General features: G+C 44.5%; 1 protein-coding gene across 4 annotated transcripts in view; it reads right to left on the reverse strand.

The window, feature by feature from the left end:
* Positions 1-7,031: 7,031 nt before the first annotated feature.
* Positions 7,032-20,937, reverse strand: part of EXT2 (exostosin glycosyltransferase 2) — a 137,343-nt gene continuing 123,437 nt past the window's right edge. For all 4 annotated transcript variants that reach the window (XM_027114944.1, XM_027114942.1, XM_027114945.1 and 1 more), the window contains 4 exons: positions 19,857-20,000; positions 18,067-18,195; positions 14,240-14,322; positions 7,032-7,758 (listed from right to left, as the gene is read on the reverse strand). In XM_027114944.1, coding sequence (XP_026970745.1) covers positions 7,620-7,758; positions 14,240-14,322; positions 18,067-18,195; positions 19,857-20,000 — 495 coding nt within the window. In that variant the 3' untranslated portion in view covers positions 7,032-7,619. The remainder of the gene's footprint in view (positions 7,759-14,239; positions 14,323-18,066; positions 18,196-19,856; positions 20,001-20,937) is intronic.

Below are 20,937 nucleotides of genomic sequence, written 5' to 3' on the forward strand. Positions count from 1 at the left end.
AAGTGGAGCTCTTGATTTTCCCTCTCATACTTCTCTGTCCTTACCCCTGCCCGGTCTGCCATATTTCACTTAATAGTATCGCTCAGTTATAACAAAAACCTAGTAGTTAGCTGTGAATCCTCTATTGTTTTCATCTCCTATACCCAATTCATTAGTAAGCCCAATGGATTCTGCTCCCAGTATAACTCCTCACCATCTTTGTTGCTACCATCCTAGTCTAAGCCACTACCATCTCTCACTTGCACTCCTAAAATAGCTTCCTGATTTCCTTTCTTCCATTATTGTTCCCTACTGCCTTTTCTCCACACAGTAGCTGAAAGGATCTTTGAACAAAAATCCCATCCCCACTCCACTCCTCTGCTTAAAACCTTCCAGTGTCTTCCCATCACACTCACAATAAAAATCCAGAACTCTTTTGTCCAACATGATCCCAACAAAATTTGGTGCTGGCCTACTTTTCTGGCATCATCTCTACCACGCTCTCCACACACAATAAACTGCAGTCACACAGGAGTTCTTGCTGTTCTTAAAAACAAGCTGAGCTTTTTCCTGCCTGAGGGACTTTACGCTAGCTCTTCCCTCTGCCTGGTATCTCCATGGTCCACTCCTTCTCAACATTAAGATCTGTGTTTAAATGCCACTCCTGACCGACCCATCTTAAATACCTCCTCATGCCCAAGTCACTATCCATCTCCCCTTTACTCTGCTGTTTTCTTCATAGCATTTTTTTTACCATTTGAAATTCTATTCATTTACTCATTTTGGTTGTCTTCCTTCTTAGGATGTACCTTTGACAAGAGTAGGCACTTCGTTCAATGCAACATCTTCATATTGAGAACAGTATCTGGCACATAGTAAGTGCTCAGTAAATATGAATCCATCACAATAGGCTTTTATCTTTTAAAAGAAAAGAATCTTTAGGAGTCAACAGACTAAAAACATATGAGTGAAAATTTACTTTCTCCTGGTTCCTTGTCTGAAAACTGTTTGTTAGATATAACTCTTTTCATTAATAGACTACAGGTTCTGGTTTGTCCACAGAAAGATTCCTCTACTGAGTGACTTACTAGGCTAATCCATCCTGAGAAGCAGATAACGATCTTTAGCCCAAGTTCTCATAGACAATGCTGTGTGCTGCTCAGTCTCATTGGATACTTTTGATGAACTGTCAAAGCCTGAAGGAGCCAGAAATCACTCCTTAGGAAATCCTAACTCGGAACACTTCCTATTTCCCAGACGTCCACATAGCATATAATACGCTGCACTGGGCTGCCAGATGTTTCTTTTCTATCCCACCATGTGCCAGGTCACCCTCTCCATTGAGATGGTGCAGCCATGGTACTAAAGGGAGCATCTATCTGTTATTAATGGATATTCATCTTATAACTTTTAAAGAAGGGCCAAGGTACAACTGGCAAATGGGAGATACTATGGGAAGAGGAAAAGAAATCCTTGCATCTTCCATGCTTTGGAGAAGATGGAGTCAATGGAATCTTCATTTGGTCAAGTTGTCAATATATCAAACCAATCTAGTGACAAGAACAAGGCTGTAAGGAGAGAAATCATTAGGACTATTAGGCCTATATCCAGAAAACAACAACAGAGATTGGGCACAGGGTAGGCAGAATGGAGGAGATGAAGGTAAGCCCCTCAGGATCTACTAGAGAAAGACTCTATAGGAAATCCTATAGGAGCTGCTGCCACCAATACACAATTTTCGTTCATTACCTCAATTGTGGCTGTTATCCCCTGAATGAGAAACACGGCTTTACTTCTAAGCAGGCAGTAAGGCTGGCAGAAAGCTGAAACCTGAAAATCAGCAGATACAGGGCTGCATACAGCCCTTACTATTGAAATTAAGCCACGTCCAAAACACAGCGGGAGGACTCCAAATAACTTCAGACAGCAGCCAGCCATGCAGGGCCCTCACCAGGCACCGGATGGACGCGCTCCGGACTTGTCAAGAGGCCCAAATCCCAAGTGCTCATTTCAATAACATAAGAAAATAAACATGGGGCTTATTTATAGCACAGGAAAGGGACTGGGGCAAAAGAACCACTCATTCAGTAATCCACCCTGACGCGGCCAGATAGGATCCAGACCCCCAAGCTCTCTGGCAACAGGGTGAGCAGAAATAGGGGCCAGAAAAAGGCTGGCTGCCAGCATCACCAGGTACAACCTGGCAAGGACCCTGGGTAAGGAGAGAGGAAGAGATCCATCATTGCATCTCACCCCCCAGGTCTAAGTGCTCTTGCCATCTCCAATTTCTGGTTGAGGAAACTAAGGCATAGGAGTGGACTCCCTCAAGGCCAAGGAAGGCCCAGGGTTCAACTCAGAGTAAGGTGCTATGAGACGAGGAAATAAAACAATGCTCGCATCCTCCAGGCACCGCAGAAGATGGTGTAAATGGAATCCTCATTTACAGTTGGGACTAAAATGTATGTTGTGGAGTCCTAGGCCACTGATGGACTCGCACCATCTCACAGAGCTAAGAACTCCCACTGGAACTGGAGCTCCTGGAGATCAAGATTGTGTCTTATTCCATTCTATCTCCTGGACCCAGCATAGGGTCTGGCAAAGAGTACATTTTGATGAATCAATGATTCATCAATTTCTAATTGATGAAACAATTAGAAAACTGAATGACTGAATACTACCTTACCTGGGTCAGTAACCAGTTGGTTGTTCTTCAGCTGTGATTACCAGAAAACCAGACAGTCCTTGAGCTTCTTCTTAGGCATAGTAGTTAATGATAGAAGTTGGCAGCTGTGAATAAAAGCTCAAATAGATACACTGTGAGGGGAAGGCTCTGCAGAGTGGGTGGAGTGGATGGAGGCTTGGGTCCAAGACCCACGGATTCCAGTCCCTGCTCTGTTGGCAGCTGTCACTCTACGTGCAGCTCCTGAGACGCTGGAGACGAGCTGGTGCTTTGCTGAGGAAACCTCTAGCAGACACAGCTGCCTGGTACCTCTCAAGAGTGACCCAGACATCCTGCCCTTTCTTTGTCTTGGCCTGACAGCTCTGCGCCAGTCAGGAGGACTGGGAAGAAATGCAACCAGGGGCCCAACCAGTTGGGAGCTGAAGAAAGGAAAAAACTCTACCCTGAAAAGGCTGTAAATTTGAGGAAACCAAATGCCAGACACACATGCTGGTGACTCAACAATTTCTTGAAAAGGAGAGAAGCCTGGAAAGCTGGGAGAGGGGGCCAAACTGCCCAGCCACCTTCCCCGTGTTGCCAGCAATGATGAGCCTGACATTGAAAAGCCGAGGCCCAACACTGCCTGGACAGACCACACAACCCCTCCCTGGGAACCTGGACGTCACAAAGCCTGATGCGGGGGACCCTTGACAGTCCATTTAACAGAGGTGCAAGAGAGGCTGTGAGTTTAGCTTAGGACGTTCCCACCCTAAAGAGGGGGAAAACCTTACAGGTGAGAGCAGAGTCCACCTGCCTACCTTTCCTCTGCCAGGAGCAGCTCAATGGGCCTGTTCAGATCATCACACCAGGCCTACTTGGCAAATTGGAGCCAAAAGCTGCCCCCAGTTTTACTCAGAAGCAAACACTAGCCTAGGACAGGAGCCCCAGGGCTTGGGACAGAGCTCTCGGGTGAGACGAGCAGCCAGACCCCAGGGTTCATATGCCTCCGGGCCCTGAGTGGAAAGCTCAAGTCACTTCTAAAGCTTTCCTGGACGGCAGCCGCCTACCAACATGGCTGGTGCTCCTGCCAGGACTGCTCCTCAGGAAGTGGCTGAAGGGGTGAGGGCCCAGTGGGCATTCTCTGCCTCTGCCTCTCTGAGCCAGGGCGGCTCAGGAAATGGCCTGCTGTGGCTTCTGCCGATGCAATAGAAGACGACCAAGAGAAAGGGGAAAAGCAGCCTACCCCCAGAGATGCTACTGTCCCCAAAGCAAAGGAAACCCACCAGGCTCAGGGTGGCTGGACGATGGGGAACCTCCAACACCCAAAACCTCCACCCTCTCGGCTGGGTTCCCCCGGGATCCTGGGACTGCAGAGCCAGGAAGAATCCCCCCAAAACTGAACCGCTTCCCAACACGTCTCTGCTTCATCTACTTCTTCTTCTTCTTCTTTTTTTCTTTTAAAGATTTATTATTTATTTATTTTATTTTATTTATTTTTGGCTGCTTTGGGTCTTAGTTGTGGCACGCGGGATCTTTCGTTGCGGCGTGGGCTTCTCTCTCGTTGTGACATGCGGGTTTTCTCTTCTCTAGTTGTGGCGCGCAGGCTCTCTAGTTGAGGCGTGCAACCTCAGTAGTTGTGGCGTGCAGGTTCAGTTGCCCCATGGCATGTGGGATCTTAGTTCCCTGACCAGGGATTGAACCCGCGTCCTCTGCATTGTAAGGCGGATTCTTTACCACTGGACCACCAGGGAAGTCCCTGCTTCACCTACTTCTTAATTCTACCATCAAAGGGTCTTGGACTTGAACCCAGCAATCAGACCTTTAGAAAGCCGTGGCTAGAAGCCTGCTACCTTTCAGTGGCAAGGATCCACCAGTCAGGACTGTCCCAGGAGGAAGCTGGGATCACAGAGCTATTAGCAACCTCTTCAGCAAGTGACAGCACGGAGGCTGCTGGCCTCTTCCAGCTCCCAGTCCTGGTCAGCACAGGCCAGGATGACGGTCACTTTTTCCAGAGGCAGCAGAGAAACTCCTAAAAAACACAAGCTGGAAGCACATAAGGCTTCAGCAGAGAAGCCAGAGTTCTGACCTTCATGACACTGAGTAAGAAGAGGAGACAGGATAGCATCATTTGCAGGAAAGAACCAGAGATTCTGAGAACAAAAGTTGATATCTTCCTCCTTAATTTTCCCAGAAAAGGAGGTTTTTGCCTAAACATGTGTGAGGCTTGATAAAATACACGATAAGAACATTAACAGCTATCTAATGTTAACCAACAAAAGTGTTTCCAACCTTGGCGTTCCAAGTGGGCCAGCTCATCCTAATTAGATCCCTGGGGGCAAAGGCAAGTGACTTAGAGCACACATTTGGACCAAGGCCAGGGCCAACTCAGGTTCACCGTCTGTACAGGCCAGTAGGATGCAATTCCTTAAAAAAGATTTCTTAAATTTAAAACCAGCTGTTGTCTGTTGTAGGCCAGAACGTGACATTTTAATTAGCATTACTGTTCCACTTCTAAAACCAGGCCCTATGGCATCCCAAGGACAGATGATCCCCACCCAGGCTTATAGGTGAGGCTTGCCTGGTGAGCAGTTCAGAAATTCACCGACACAGGGGTTGAGTCCCTAGTCTCTGAATCCATGAATCACGATCACTTCCTATATTCCTGTCCTGAATTTCTCCTGGTGACCTGCACCCCGTCTGTTCCTAGGAATAGAAGCTTTGAGGTTTGCTTCCAGTGCCTAGGATGTAATACTCATTCTACAATAAAAATTCTTTTCTGCTATGTTGCAAGATCTAGTCCCCAATATTTCTGGGGGTAGTAAGGTACTTGAAATAGAGTTTTAATGCCCTTAGAAGTCCAATAACTCCTAAGAAGGTGAAAAAGGCCCACTAACTCAGTCCCCTGGGGCTCCCAATGACTTCAGATTGAAGCATTTCTCTTCCATAATCAAAGGGCAAATAAAGAGGGAGGGAGGGAGGATTAATTTACCCTTTGAGAGTGAGAACTGGATTAGAAACCAGCCACTAAGGTAGTGCAGGCGGTGGTGTGAAAAGAGCAGAGTGCTATACATTGAGGGTGAGATAACACATGTGCAACGTCAGCACAGTTCTTGGCTTTTAGCTGGGATTTAAATGTGAGGCCCTCCTCCCCTTCCACCTGCCCCAAATCTTGGAAAACAAGCTAGAGAACCCCTAGAAAGGTCAGAGGTACTCACTGTGTCAGCTACCAGTATCTGGGTGTACAAGAGAAAACCCTTCCTCTTGGTTTCTATCATACCAGCCCCAGTACTATGAATAGGAGGCCAAAGTGCCTTCCCATATCCCCTGCTGACTAGAATCTAATTATTCAAATCATTAGTATTGATTTAAGCACGTGTGTTTGCAGCTGCAATACACGAATAAATCACAACTCCAGTGTCTGCATCTGCAAAATGAATGACCTGGAGATGCTATCTCATCCCTTCCACCTGTAACAGTCCGTGATTCTATCGCTCCTTAATATGAAAGATGAGACTCTCAAGATTTCCACTCTCAATTTTGCTACTTCTGAAAGTTTTCTTTGGCCTCTCAAAGTCTATGAGAGCACATTTGAAGTGACTCGTTAAAACTGCAAGTTTGAAAACTACAGCAGGAGAACAGCTCACCTTCATGTCACTCGACAGAACAATGCGTGGTGGTTTAGTGACTTGGACTGGCACACAACTAGGTTTCAGTAATTATACCCATATTCCAAGCAAATTATTATGTATTTTGTGTTCTGGGGACATATGTTATGGCTAAAGCCCAAACTGTGGCTAATTTTAATATCAGAGCCACAGATAAATCTGTTTCGAATCCATAACGTCTAACATTTGCCAGGGTAGATTTGTCCATCAACTGGGCTTAAAGAGGTATAATTCACACATGTGCAGTATTACTAAATGCTGAAATGTAATGATTTAAATACACCAGCAACTATTGCAAAACAGTTGTTACAGCAGCATTTAACGTTAGCCAGAACCTCTCTGGCTAATGTTAGGTTTATACCAAGAGAATGAGGGAAATTTTGGCATCCCCTTGGGGTGAGGGTCACAACTGCCTCAACTTTTACAACATGGTACCGGCAGAGCGACTCAGTGTATGGCTATGAGAGGCCTTCTGTTTTTCCTGGAGAATATCTAGATCTCATCAGGAAGCATACAGATTCCTTTGGAGGTTTGGGGACACATCTCCTCTAAGAGTGCTTGTAGTCTGGGGCTCTTCCTCTGCTGGATGTACATGGCACTGGACACTCCTCCTGGCTACGTATCTTCCCAGACATGAGGAGGAGACTGGAGTTGAGGCCAGAAGATAGATTTAATACACACAAAAAGAAACAGAGTTCCATAACCAATATTTAAGACATAGTAGGAAATGGAATAAAAAATAATTTTAATCATATCAAAAAGCCAAACCAAAGAGAGACAGTTCATGGAACTTATAGGTCCCATCTCGGCAGCCGGTGCTCTTCTCTGGACGAGGCCAGTGCCCCATTGTCCCAAGGCATCAAATGCCACTAAGATGTTTGCATTTTGCACCAACTTCTGGGCATGGCTTCTCCTCTGAAGAACTCACTGATCTGAAGTAACGAAAAGTGAGAAACAGGTAGCTCTTACCTGATTCCCCAAATCTGAAATGGGCTGGAGGTTTCTCAGCTGTCTTACAGCCAGTGAAGTGTCCTCTTAGACCTTGTATTGAGCTACAAACAAAGGACGCCTGAGCTGGCCTTACCCCTGGAGCCTGCCCAAGGCTTCCATCTGGAGTTTTCAGAGAGAACCCATCGAGAGCATCAGAGGTTGCACGAGGTACTCAGATGTCCGCCCTGGGCTCTTGCTCTCGGGTAAGCAGGCTGGGCAGGGATGTGCCAAGCTCCCACTCTGGAATCTGGGCATCAGAGTGCTGGGGGGACGTGTTCTCTTCCTCCGCCCGGGATTAGTGTTCAGACCTCCACCAGCAGCACATTTCATAAGCTGCCGATGTTGGGGAAGCTCTTCAGTTTCTCAGGAAAGTCGTCCTTGTACAGGACGGGGTCGGCTCGGTGCTCCACCACCTTAAGAGGCATTGTCCCAAAGACAGAAGCAAACTTGTTGATGCACTCAGACCTGTGGGGTTTGGGGAGGGCAGTGGAGCAGATGAGAGGGACAGGGGGTGGGGAAAAGAGAAACCGTTCGAGAGATGAGAGATGAGAGCAAAATACCAATACATAGTCTTCAACATCTACAAGAGAAATGCAAGGTTCCCCAGCATGCTCCCAGGTTCTTAACATGGTTGGGAGGGTGTGGATAAAGGACGTGATCTGGGGGTACTTCAACTACTAGTTCGTCGGGAGAAAGGGAACCAGGGATGCTGTTTGGAGGCCAGGGGCCTGCAGAGGTCAGAATATCTTTTCCCCTCCCCCTCAAATTCCAGTCATTCTTCCAGCTCCGTAGAAGCGGCCTCAAACCAAGGTGGATTAGCTGCCAACAATCCTTAACCCCATCCCTGCCAGCTGAAGAGAAGACGAAGGGTGGAAAGGCAAAAGGCACTCGGATCTGAGCTTCAGCCCACTCAAGTTTAAAAGGGAGAAGGGAAGATCGTACACATGGAGCGATGGAAGGCGGAAGGAGGCAATGGGGCACTGAACCTCAACTGCAAAGGACAAACACTTCAGTCAGTCAACCCACATCTACTGTGGGCCTGGGAATTATGGGTCAACTTCCATAAGCTCTTCCATGAAAGCTGAAGTTCACACAGGACAGCTTTCACAATTTTAGCCACTCCTGTGTTAGAACCGGCAGCAACAAAGCAACAAGCAACTTAGCACTGCTGGGGGGGGAGGTAGTTCAGCACACACACACCCCTGCCCCCGACACCGCCCCCAGCCTCGTGAGCAGCTCCTCAGAGGGGAGCAGGTCAGACACGCTGGCAGAAAATGGTTCTGGTCAATCAGGCCAGCTGAGTGTGCCAGCTGGCTAATGACACTTCAGCATCAGACCCGAGGGGGAAAACAAGCCCGTAAAAACCACTTTCGAAGCTAAGGGGCCCTCAAGGATGGATTTCAGAGAGGTCAGTATTCTCTCTCCTCAGTCAGGCCCATGGCACCTGAGAACGGGTTACCAGGTAGGGGCTGAATTCCAAGACACAGACCAGAAGGCTCTTCTGTCCTCAGAGATACTGTAGGCCTTGTTTCAACTTATTTTAATCAATAGCTTTTACTTGAGTCCTTTGAGCTTTAGCAAGAAACCAATAAGTAAAGAAGCCAGGTACCATCAATTCTTTTCTCTTGCTTCTTCTCTTGGTCAAAACGTGTTACTATTTCATTTTGAGCTCTTCCAGCTAATAAGATCACTGTGTCCATGACCACAAATCAACAGCAATTAACATTTATTCTCTGCTCCAGGCTGTGTTACAAGTGCTTGACATGTATTAGTAACTCACTTCACCCTCACAACAACCCTGTGAGGCAGGTCTACTATCCTTCCCACTGTACACTGGGAAGACAGAGAGGCTAAGAGACAGGACCACAGGCCAAGTAACTAGTAAGAGGCAGAACCAAACCCAGGTGTTCTGGCTGCTGAGGCTAAAGTCTTCATTATGAGATGATACACATTTATTTATTAACATAATTCTAGGGTCTAAAGGGAGGAGCTGGAAATTAACAACCTTTGAGCACCTATGACGTGCCAGCTAATTTACATACATGATCCCAGTGGTTCCTTTAAATATCCCCGTCCGTATGCCCAAGGATTGGCGTATAGTAGCTTCCTGTTATGGTTTGAGAAATTCAGGCTAAGAGAGGTTAAGGGACTACCCAAGGACCCCGAGCTGGAAAGTGGTGGAGCTGGGTTTCAAACCCAGTCTCGCGCTGGCAACAGAGCCCTTGCTCTTTCTAGCAGACTCTACAATAACCCACAGGTCACTGAGTTTTCCTCCTGTTGGCAGTCTTTTGAGACTCGGGAGGTCGTAGTCCCAGGTACCACATTGACAGGAGCCTGGGGAAAAGACCGAGGGGTTTTAACAAAATGGTATGAAGCAAGCGCTGGACAACAGCCTTTCTCTCCTCAAATCATGAGGTCAAGGCAGTGGCAGACTAAGTCAAATTTCCCCAGGGTCTTACTTTTGACAGTTGTTCTGCCTATAAACATGTAGCAGTTCTTCTAGTTTCCAGTTATTCTGCTTGTAGATGCTGGCCAGCAAAGCCCAGCCGTGCCCAGCAGAGGCACCAGCGAGCACGTCTTAAAGAAGGATCATGGTTCTTGGCAGCGGACAGGGGCTCTAGGGCCCCCTGGAGAGCACTGAGGACAATGTCTCCTCTGTAACTAGACCTGCCAACAGGGCCGGGTCCCAGGCAAGAGGCCAGCTCGACTTGTTGACAGCTGCCCCGGCTAACCCAGGTTAGTGAGTCCTTCTTTCTCTCCACACAGCCTGCCCTGGAGAAATGGCTGCTCATGCTGAATGGTAGAGGTCCTTAGCTCTCCTGACGGGTGTTGACTGTGTTTCCTACTTTATTTTCACGCAGGGGATCTGGGCTGGGCGACAGGTTAGGGTAGATTAAGAGTTTGGCTGATCGCTGGTGGCCCACCTGAGTTGTTCTGTCAGGGGTCCAGCTACCACGTCAGTAACTGTTCCCCTGGGTTGGTTTTCTAATCAAGTACAGACAGGCTAAGAACTGCCAACGTCTATCTCCAAAGCGCTGAAAGTGTCTGGGGGAGAAAGGACTAACCGTTTTCAGTTTTCCTTTCAAACACATACAATTACCTAAAGTAACCAGGAGCCTTCAGGATCAGCGTTGGGGAAATTGGAAAGCGAACTAACCTCGCCAGGCCCCGCGCTACAGGCTTTCATGTATTATTACTCCTTTCATCTCCAGCATATAACACACTGTTTGGTACAAAGATGCTCAGTAAATATCTGTTGAACCCCTGAATGCAACATGATAGATAGTTAATATATCTATTTTAAGAAATGAAAAGGTTGGAAATTCAGGATAAGGTAAGTCAATTTCCTCAAGTTGGACAGCTAATAAGTGGCTAATCATAATCTGAACAAAGACTGGCCTGAATCAAAATACAATGTTTGTTTCTTAAACCAACACCGTCTGTCTGCTGTACCGTCTTGACCTGGGTAAAGCTATTGGCCAAGATGAACAGTCACAAATTCCTCTGCTTCTTAAAGAACTAACGGCAGGTCCTGGAAATGGATGCTGGTAGTAAAAGCCATTCTCCTCCACGACTGAGGTTTCTGACCCCAGACCCCAAATATAAGGATAAACAAGCTTACTGAACCACAAATCTCAACACAAGGTCATAACACGCAGAGTGGTTAACTCTTTTGTGCAAAAATGTGGGTTCTGCAAAGGCAACTATTTAAAAAAAGAAAACAAATGAACAGTTCAGCACTTGTCACTCCATCTCTTGGTCTACCCAACAGGGCTGAAATCACGTCTTCCTCCCTCCCCATCTAAGTGCCTTATTTAGTAATTCAGTCATTCATCCGAATAGTTTTGCTCTCAGTTTCTAATTAATTTCAAGATTGATTTCCTTCTGTTCCCTATCACATTTCTCAAAAGGGGAGCCTACATTCACTGACTCTACTTCCTCACTACTAGCTCACACTCTTTAGCCCCATCAACCTACGACATCATTTTTCCCAAAGTCACCAATGACCGTTTTAATTCCAAGACCACTTCCCAGTCTGCATGTTCCTTGCTCCTCCCTGCTGCCGAGCACCGGAGACGCTGGCTCTCTCCTGGCCTCGCCAGTGGCTGCTTCTCTCTTTTCAGTTACTCTTTCTGTCTCCTAAGTGTCCGAATTTCTCAAGATTCTGCCCTTGGCTTTTCTTCAGTCAGCTGCCATCTCTGGACAGATGTCTTCCAGATCTCCACCTTTGTTTTAATCTTTTTTCTAAAGTTCTAGTTCCATATTTCCAACTGCTTGCCCTGTATCTACACCTGCATAGACAGAGGGCAAGACCCAAAACACACCCGCCTGACTGCTCTCCAACTTCACACATGATTAAATCTCCTGGCCTCATTAGTTATACTGTGAGGTCCAACATTCATCCCCTTCCCTCCCATAACTGGCATCCCTCCTAATTATATTGTTTACACTGTTAAAGGTACTACCATTCTTCCTGACTGTCTTGATCAACTGCTTCTCCATAACCTCCCCATACCTATTCAGTTGGAAATCAAGAGCCAGCTCTTCTCCTTTGGGGGGAAAAAAAATCCCTTGCAATTTAATTCATCCCTTCTTCCCCACACTCAATTTAGTTCGAGCCTTCTAACTGTTCTTCTTTCTTCTGTCTCTTCACCTTCATTCCATTCTATGCACCACTTCCAAATCAGCCTCAAAACAACACTTTGGGGGGCTTCCCTGGTGGTGCAGTGGTTGAGAGTCCGCCTGCCGATGCAGGGGACACAGGTTCATGCCCCGGTCCGGGAAGATCCCACATGCCGTGGAGCGGCTGGGCCCGTGAGCCATGGCCGCTGAGCCTGCGCGTCCGGAGCCTGTGCTCCGCAACGGGAGAGGACACAGCAGTGAGAGGCCCGCGTACCGCAAAAAAAAAAAAAAAAAAAAAACAACACTTTGATCAAGCTACTTCCTATTCAAAAACCTTCTATGGCTTACCAGAGCCTGGAGAAAAAAGCTCAGCTCCTTAACTGGGCATCCAGGGCTCTCTGCAGTTTGGCACTAATGGGCCACAATGCTACATTCTTGCCAAACTGGATATCTTGACTGCTTGCCAAATGTACCTTGGACCATCCAGTTTCCCTGCCGAGGATCTCCTCTTCTTGCCCAGAGTTGCATCGGTTGGAATCCTAGTGACCTTTGAAGGCTCACTTCAAGTGCCACCTCTTACAAAATTATTCCTAATAACTGACCTAGCAAGAAGTCACTTCTCTTTCCTGCGATCAGGTATGACATTTTGAGCCTTCCTTATGACTCTTACCACATATAGCTTTGGATTAAGTTTTACACACACACACACACACACACACACACACGTATTAAATATATATACACACACGTGTGTGTACCTGTTATTGTTAATTATAAACTCTGATAAAATCGAGCCTACCAACATCTGGGCAGTTGCCTATTCTATTTTCAAAAGCCTCTTCCCACGAGGAAGTTTCCACATTTCCCATAGTTACTTTCTTCAGTGTTTAATAATAATTATATCTAACTTAAATCTTTCCCACTGCATTTGTTATGATCTCAGTGGTGTTACAGAGGAGTTGTTTAGCTTTAGCATGAACTTTAAGGGCCATTATTAGGTCAACTTTTCTCCATACAATTCCTTTCTTGGACCCTATAACCCCACCATTTTAACTCGGTCCAATCAATAACTAATTGCTTAATGCTATGAAATTCTTCCCAACACAGAATGGGGGTAGGTTTAAGTACCAAGTTCATGTGCTCTAATAGAACTATAACTGGGGTCTCTTCCAAATGAGCTATGACAGTTGATGTCACCGTCCTTGACTGGGTAATACTTGGGACCAGTGACAGATATTTCCAAAATCACAATAATATGTTATTTCATATTGATGGTTGGTAAAAGTCATGTCATTTGGGTAAGACATTTATATATGAAAGAGATAAAGAGATTATTTAGAGAGTAAGAGTAAGAAGGAGTATAACATTATAGAAGAATCCAGGCCAAGTGAAACAACTCGCTGTACAAAACCATCCTCCAGGCTCGAAGGACTTTGATGTGGCTGATAGATTTCAGAAATGAATGCTGCAAGCAGATGCGTATGGGACCTGTGGAAACTTGAACTAGATATCTCATTCTAATGCCTTTCTCATGACATTCTCTGAATGCATGCTGGTCCCTTGACAACAGTGTTACTGGCTGTCAGAGCCTGCTGTCTTGTGTAAGGGTTGCCTTTTGGAAGAATTCGGTTTGATTCAGGAGACTGGAAGCTTGGGGACCTTTGGGATACAAGTGAGAACTATTAGGTCTACTCTAAGATTATAAAGGTCTTAAGGGAAGACAGACCTCTCCCACTCCTTTTATACTCACCTGCAAGGCCCTGTATCACACCCACACAGAGGTGTGCTTACTGACCGACTGAATCAATATAAAGGGAGTATCTCAGAGCTGCCCTGCTTCTCTCTCTGTAATGTAAAGAGCTGTGCTTTCAATTCTGTTCTTGGTAGGTAGGTGTTTCAGTTGTGTCAGCAAAGGTAATTTGTCTCTAGTGGGTTTAGTTTAATTCTTTCCAATCAAACTTTCACTGTAACATGGAGCTATCACCCTGGAAAACAGTCCAGTATTTCTTTGGAATTAACTCGCTTCCACTCGAATGACTGTGGATAGTTAACTGCCTAGTCCACACGGAGAATCTGGCTTCCGGAGCTTAAGGCCGGCTATATTTTTAAGATCCTTCCAACCATTACAAATTGAGTGAGTAGCATTCCAAATTAATTCTTTGGGTGACCTGGGCTTGAACTAACCCAATTCCCACGTGCAAAAGGAGGTGACTATGGCTACCAGCTGCTGTCCTTATATCTGCAACAAAGTCCCATAAACAGGCCCAAGGCAGGAAATGGGGATCAGAGACTAGGGCAGACTTCTGGTTAGAGGCTCACTCACCTCTCCACCATGTGTGTCTGGTCTAGCGAAAGGCCATCGATGGCCGTGCACTCAGGACACTTGAATTTCTTTCGTGGTGTTACCTGCCAGAAGAGCACAAAAATATACTTGGCTGTCAGTGCCAAGGACAATAAAATCACGCTCGTGACACCACTCTCTGCACACTTCCGTTCTATACGCTGAGATGCCCACTCCCACTGCAGGCACACATGCACACACACATGCCTCACTATTCCTCCATTCAGTTCTGTCTGGCTCGGCCAACAGCAGAACTCACAAGGGCCCAATAAAAAAGGCTTGGAGGGCTTTTGCCTTCTGTAACTGGAAAGAAGTGGTGATGACAAGCTCCTTAATTCCTGTTTAATGACTGTTTTCTCACTGCCAAGGTCCTTGTATAAACACCATTTGTTCTTGCAGCCATAAGGGCGATGAAATACAGCTTCCCATAACTTTCATCGTAACCTTAGTTCCAATAGGCGCTCGTTCTCCTTCTTCCAGCTAATGGCAAATGCTATGAGCAGCACCATGCTCTTGAAAATGCCAGGTTATTTTGCAATCCCGTTGAGTCAGGGAGAAAAATCCAGTGGTCCTTTGCCCTCTGAATCCTTTTCCCTGACTCTCCCCACCACCCTCCCATACGTTAAACTTCTAATTTTTTTTTTAGCAAACTCAGGGGAGGCTGCTATCCTAACCTAGTGAAGATAAGTAACCAGTAGAGGGATGGGAGGGGAAGAAAGCTAGATAACTAAGACCAGGCTAAGAAGCATACAGACCCGAGAAATTACCGTCCAGAGTATGCAGGCACAGCTAAGAACATCTTGAAGCATGTCAAAAAGCAAATTTGGGGCTTCCCTGGTGGCGCAGTGGTTGGGAGTCCGCCTGCCGATGCAGGGGACACGGGTTCGTGCCCGGTCCGGGAGGATCCCACATGCCGTGGAGCGGCTGGGCCCGTGAGCCATGGCCGCTGGGCCTGCGTGTCTGGAGGCTGTGCTCCACAATGGGAGAGGCCACAGCAGTGAGAGGCCCATGTACCGCAAAAAACAAACAAACAAAAAAGCAAATTTGGAAATAAGGGGAGTTCCTTTAAAACTAGTTTTGCAATTTATATTCTTTAATTTTCCCTGCAGTGAGCTGTTCACTGAGTAATTTAGAGAGCTGGGGGGTAGGGTAAGATTGGGTCAAGTCTGAACACACAGTGACTTTTCCTCTTTCCTTAGTCACTTTGGTTTAACCTAGCTTGTCTCATCAATTAACAGCATGAGGAATCATTTGGGGATGCCATACCATGCGTCCAACATAAGCTTCCAGTACAGGAATCTGGCCTAGAAGCACTGCCCATTTTCACATATGGAATTCTAATCCAGAAGGAAAGAAAGGTCAAGATGATTCCACTGTTACACAGAAGTGTACTCTCCCTGCATTCCTAGGGATCTGATTTGAGCAAGATCTACATTTCAGGAACAGACATCTATTACACATACAAAGATCCCCATGTGATCTCAGCTTTTAATATGTTACAGGAAAGGTACTGTTACAAACTGGTAATCGCTATCTTAAAATAATGTTTAGGACAACTACAGTTACAATTGTACAAAGTGTGCTATCTTCTCAGCGTCTATTAAAAAAAATCAGCTACCTTAAGAAAGATGTAAACTGCATTCTTTAACGAAAAGAACTAGATTCCAAGTCACGTTTGAGAATAAAATTATATTTTTTAAAAAACATGATTTGTAGATTGACCACCACAGCCTTTATCTCTGATACTGGAGGTTAAAAACTATAACTAAAAAAAAAAAACAAAATTGTATATTCAGACTATACTACAAAGCTACAGTAATCAAGACAGTATGGTACTGGCACAAAAACAGAAATATAGATCAATGGAACAGGATAGAAAGCCCAGAGACAAACCCACGCACATATGGTCACATTATCTTTGACAAAGGGGGCAAGAATATACAATGGAGAAAAGACATCCTATTCAATAAGTGGTGCTGGGAAAACTGGACAGCTACATGTAAAAGAATGAAATCAGAACACTCCCTAACACCATACACAAAAATAAACTCAAAATGGGCCTTCCCTGGTGGCACAGTGGTTGAGAGTCTGCCTGCTAGTGCAGGGGACACAGGTTCGAGCCCTGGTCTGGGAAGATCCCACATGCTGCGGAGCGGCTGGGGGCCCGTGAGCCACAACTGCTGGCCTGCGCATCTGGAGCCTGTGTTCCGCAACAGGAGAGGCCGCGATAGTGGGAGGCCCACACACTGCGATGAAGAGTGGCCCCTGCTTGCCACAACTAGAGAAAGCCGTCGCACAGAGGCGAGGACCCATCACAACCAAAAAAAAAAACCTCAAAATGGATTAAAATAGGCAGAACACTCTATGACATAAATCACAGCAAGATCCTTTTTGACCCACCTCCTAGAGAAATGGAAATAAAAACAAAAATAAACAAATAGGACCTAATGAAACTTAAAAGCTTTTGCAAAGCAAAGGAAACCATAAACAAGATGAAAAGACATCCCTCAGAATGGAAGAAAATATTTGCAAACAAAGCAACAAAGGATTAATCTCCAAAATATACAAGCAGTTCATGCAGCTCAATATCAAAAAAATAAACAACTCAATCCAAAAATGGGCAGAAGACCAAATAGATATTCCTCCAAAGAAGAAATACAGACAGCCAACAAACACATGAAAAGATGCTCAACATCACTAATCATCAGTGAAATGCAAATCAAAACCACAATGAGGTATCACCTCATGCCAGTCAGAATGGCCATCATCAAAAGATCTAGAAACAGTAAATGCTGGAGAGGGTGTGGAGAAAAGGGGACCCTCCTGCAGTGTTGGTGGGAATGTAAATTGATACAGCCACTATGGAGAACAGCATGGAGGCTCCTTAAAAAACTGAAAACAGAACTACCATATGACATAGCAATCCCACTACTGGGCATATACCCTGAGTAAATCATAATTCAAAAAGGTACAGGTACCACAATGTTCATTGCAGCCCTATTTTCAATAGCCAGGACATGGAAGCAACCTAAATGTTCATTGACAGATGAATGGATAAAGATGATGTGGCATATATATACAATGGAATATTACTCAGCCATAGAAAGGAATGAAATTGAGTTATTTGTAGTGAGGTGGATGGACCTACAGTCTGTCATACCTAGTGAAGTCAGTCAGAAAGAGAAAAAAAAATACTGGATGCTAATGCATATATATGGAATCTAAAAGAAATGATACGGATGAACCTAGTAGCAGGGCAGGAATAAAGACACAGACGTACAGAACGGACTTGAGGACACCAGAGGGGAAGGCGAAGCTGGGATGAAGTGAGAGAGTAGCACTGACATATATACAGTACCAAATGGAAAATAGATAGCTAGTGGGAAGCTGCTGCATAGCACAGGGAGATCAACTCGATGCTTTGTGACCCCCTAGAGGGGTGGGATAGGGAGGGTGGGAGGGAGGCTCAAGAGGGAGGAGATATGGGGATACATGTATACATATAGCTGATTCACTTTGTTGTACAGCAGAAACTAACACAACATTGTAAAGCAATTATACTTCAATAAAGATGTGAAAACAAAAAGAAAAAAAACGTATAAAACATATGTTTAAATCATCAAAGCCTAGCTTCAATTTCACAATATGACAGCATCAATCATAGAATCTTAAAGCTAAAAGGGAGCTTAAAGTTCATCTATTCCAAGGCTTCATTTATAGTTATGAAAACTTCTGAGACTCAGAGAACCAGAAGCATGCCCCAGATCGCAAAGTAAGTTGGGGCAGAGCCGGCCAAGGATGCCTCCTACCTTGATAACAGCTTTCCCCGTGACGTTAGCCACCAGGAAATTCATGGCAATATCTTCACAGTTCATATGAGCATCCACCCAGTTCTTGATGTCCCCAGGCATCTTGTAGGTATACAGGTAATTAAAATACTGCCAGGTGAGACAGAAAAGGAGACACATTCAAATAGCAGTTCCCTGTGGTTGATACACAAAGGGCAACTGAGCCATGGCAGGGGGACAAGCTTTCTCTCGTAAGATTAGTCACAAGCCTGGATCAACAGAAAGGGCAAAGGAAGTATTAGAATGGTTTTTGGTCAGGTGACCAAGTGTCTTTAACACTGTCATTCTTTAAAAAATCACTTATAGTAAACAGAGGTGTGTACCGTATGGTGTGAAGCCCTTGTAAGATGTAGGCCCTCTGGACTGATTAATATATCATATGTTTAATAAATATTGTTCAGAAACACACTACATACTGATCTTCACTAAATCCTTCCCCCGAGTCACAATGTTCAACCCTGTTTTCCATATTCTTTCTATAGACTGCAGATAGAAACAGATATATTAATGGTGGATTGACACTGCAGACATGTCCTTTTTAAAGTGAAACAAAATGAGGCAATTCTGAAACTACATAACCTATATGTATGAAATAGTACAGAAATGTGTGGGCTAAAAAAAAGGTATTTATCAGTCTACCACAAACCCCAAGAATTATAAACCTTATTTATTTATTTATTCTTTGCTAAGAACAAAAGCTCATTTCTGGATCTAGAGCCCTGAAAAATATGAGGGCAGCAGTGCTGAGATAACAACACGCAATCAATATAAATACAGCGAAGTCAAATTAACTGTGCTGAGCTGCACAGATCTTTTTCCTGACATCAGTTCCTTATGCTACTGCTGACAATTGACAAGTTATTACCGTTTAATTAAGCCACACACTCCCAGGGAGCACTCCACCATCAAACAGAATATTCTAAAGTCCAATGCATACCCTTCAATCTCTCCCTTTAATAAAAAAAAGAGTCAAAAACATAGTGACAATTCTAAGAGAAGAAATACAAAAGGCTAAAATATACACAAAAGGAATTTCAACCTCAACAGTTATCAAATCAAAGTGAAATCAATAAGATCCACTTTCACTTATCAAAATAGCTAAGTTTGATTTTTTTAAAAATGCTTTTCATGCAAGGGAGGGGATGGTAAGATACTTTTGTATTTTGCTGGGAAGAATATAAATTGGCACAAACTATATTGAAAACAACCAACAAATATGTATATATCAAAACCTCCCCCAAATGTTCATAATTCTTCTTCTAGGAATCTATCATAATGATCCTAAGTACAAACGGGTATGAAAATGGATACTGGTCATTGTTTAAGCATCTGATATAAAGCATTATCTAGCAAAAAAATCAGATACAACCTAAATATATTAGATACAAAATAATATATTAGATACAAAAATGAGATACAACCTAAATGATAGAGAAACAGTTATACATGATTTATGGAATATTAATATAATGGTATATTAGCAATTATGTTAAGAAGTTGTTTATGAAGAAATGTTAATGATATAAGAAAAAAGCTCACAATATAATGCATGCAAAAAGCAGGCTAATGAGAATATTTACAACTGTCTGTACGTGTGAATTAGTAAACCAAAGAGGCAAACTCGAAAAAAACATCTAAAGTAGAACATTTTTCCAAAACTCGTGAAAATTAAGTTGGGCCAAATAAAACGAGTATCATACTCTTGGTATGTCAACTCAGCCCCACTTGCCCCAAGTCTGCCCCCGACTTACCTTGTGATAAAAAGCTGCCCCCGTGAGCACCATGGACACCTCATTGGTCCACTCAGACTCATACTTCCACTTACTCATCTCATGGTCCCAGAGATGCAGGCGACCTGGGTAACCCACCAACCGGTCAGGAAATTCTCGCCAGACCTGAGGACAGAAACACATCAGCAATCAACTCCCAGTTCAGACAACAACCAAGCACAGTGCTCAGTTCTTTGAACAGTATCGACAGAGTCCCCACATTCAAATCTTCACATACTAAGAGCAGACTAGGCTTCTGAAGATATCTGATCCAACAGATGCTAGTTCTTCTGCCAATATTCAAAGATAGATGTGATTCTAATTTCCTCCAAAACTTCCCTATGCTTGCTTGGAAATTTCGAGTTATGTAGAATAATAGCTTCCTGAATTGGGCCAAGGTAGGTAATCTCTTAACATGTGATTAATGAAACAGGTTCCACTCTTAATGAACACACAAATGAAGACTAAATGGAACCCTGATTTATAACAAATTTTGATCATTGTGAAAACTTACAAAGTCTCTGTTTCTAAAAAACAAAAAAAAAATCTATCTGGAGCACAAAGACATTTTAATGACCTTTTGGAAGCCTCAAGTATACAGAATTTGTCTGATTCTATAATCTGTAACAAACTGAAAACAAAAACTTGATTTCCGCATTTGGAAAGGTTCTTAGATTTGGAAAGGTTCTTAGATATAGCTTTGTTAAACAGAATTTGGTATATGAGGGGTGGGGCACTTCCAATACCTCTCCCCATGTATTTCCGTACAACTTAGTTTAACCTTTAAACCATTAACCATTAGTGAATACTGACAATTTGCCAGCTGTCCTGGTGCCGCTTCTCAGCACCACGAATCCTCATCCTTGACCAGGCCTCTGAACAGCAGAGTTCCAGAGGGCCTACTCCTGGCCCCTATTCTCTTCTTTCAACTCTCCCCTCTAAGTAACATCTAGTTTCAATCACTAAATACTGTCTCTACGCTGATGACCTCCAAATGTATGTCTGGCCCGGAACATTTCTGAGACTACCAACTACTTACTTAATATCTTCAACTGGATAAACA

This window comes from Aethalodelphis obliquidens, unplaced genomic scaffold (assembly GCF_003676395.1).
Source record: "Aethalodelphis obliquidens isolate GAN/ISIS:26980383/991018 unplaced genomic scaffold, ASM367639v1 scaffold14, whole genome shotgun sequence".
Taxonomy (NCBI): Eukaryota; Metazoa; Chordata; class Mammalia; order Artiodactyla; family Delphinidae; genus Aethalodelphis; species Aethalodelphis obliquidens.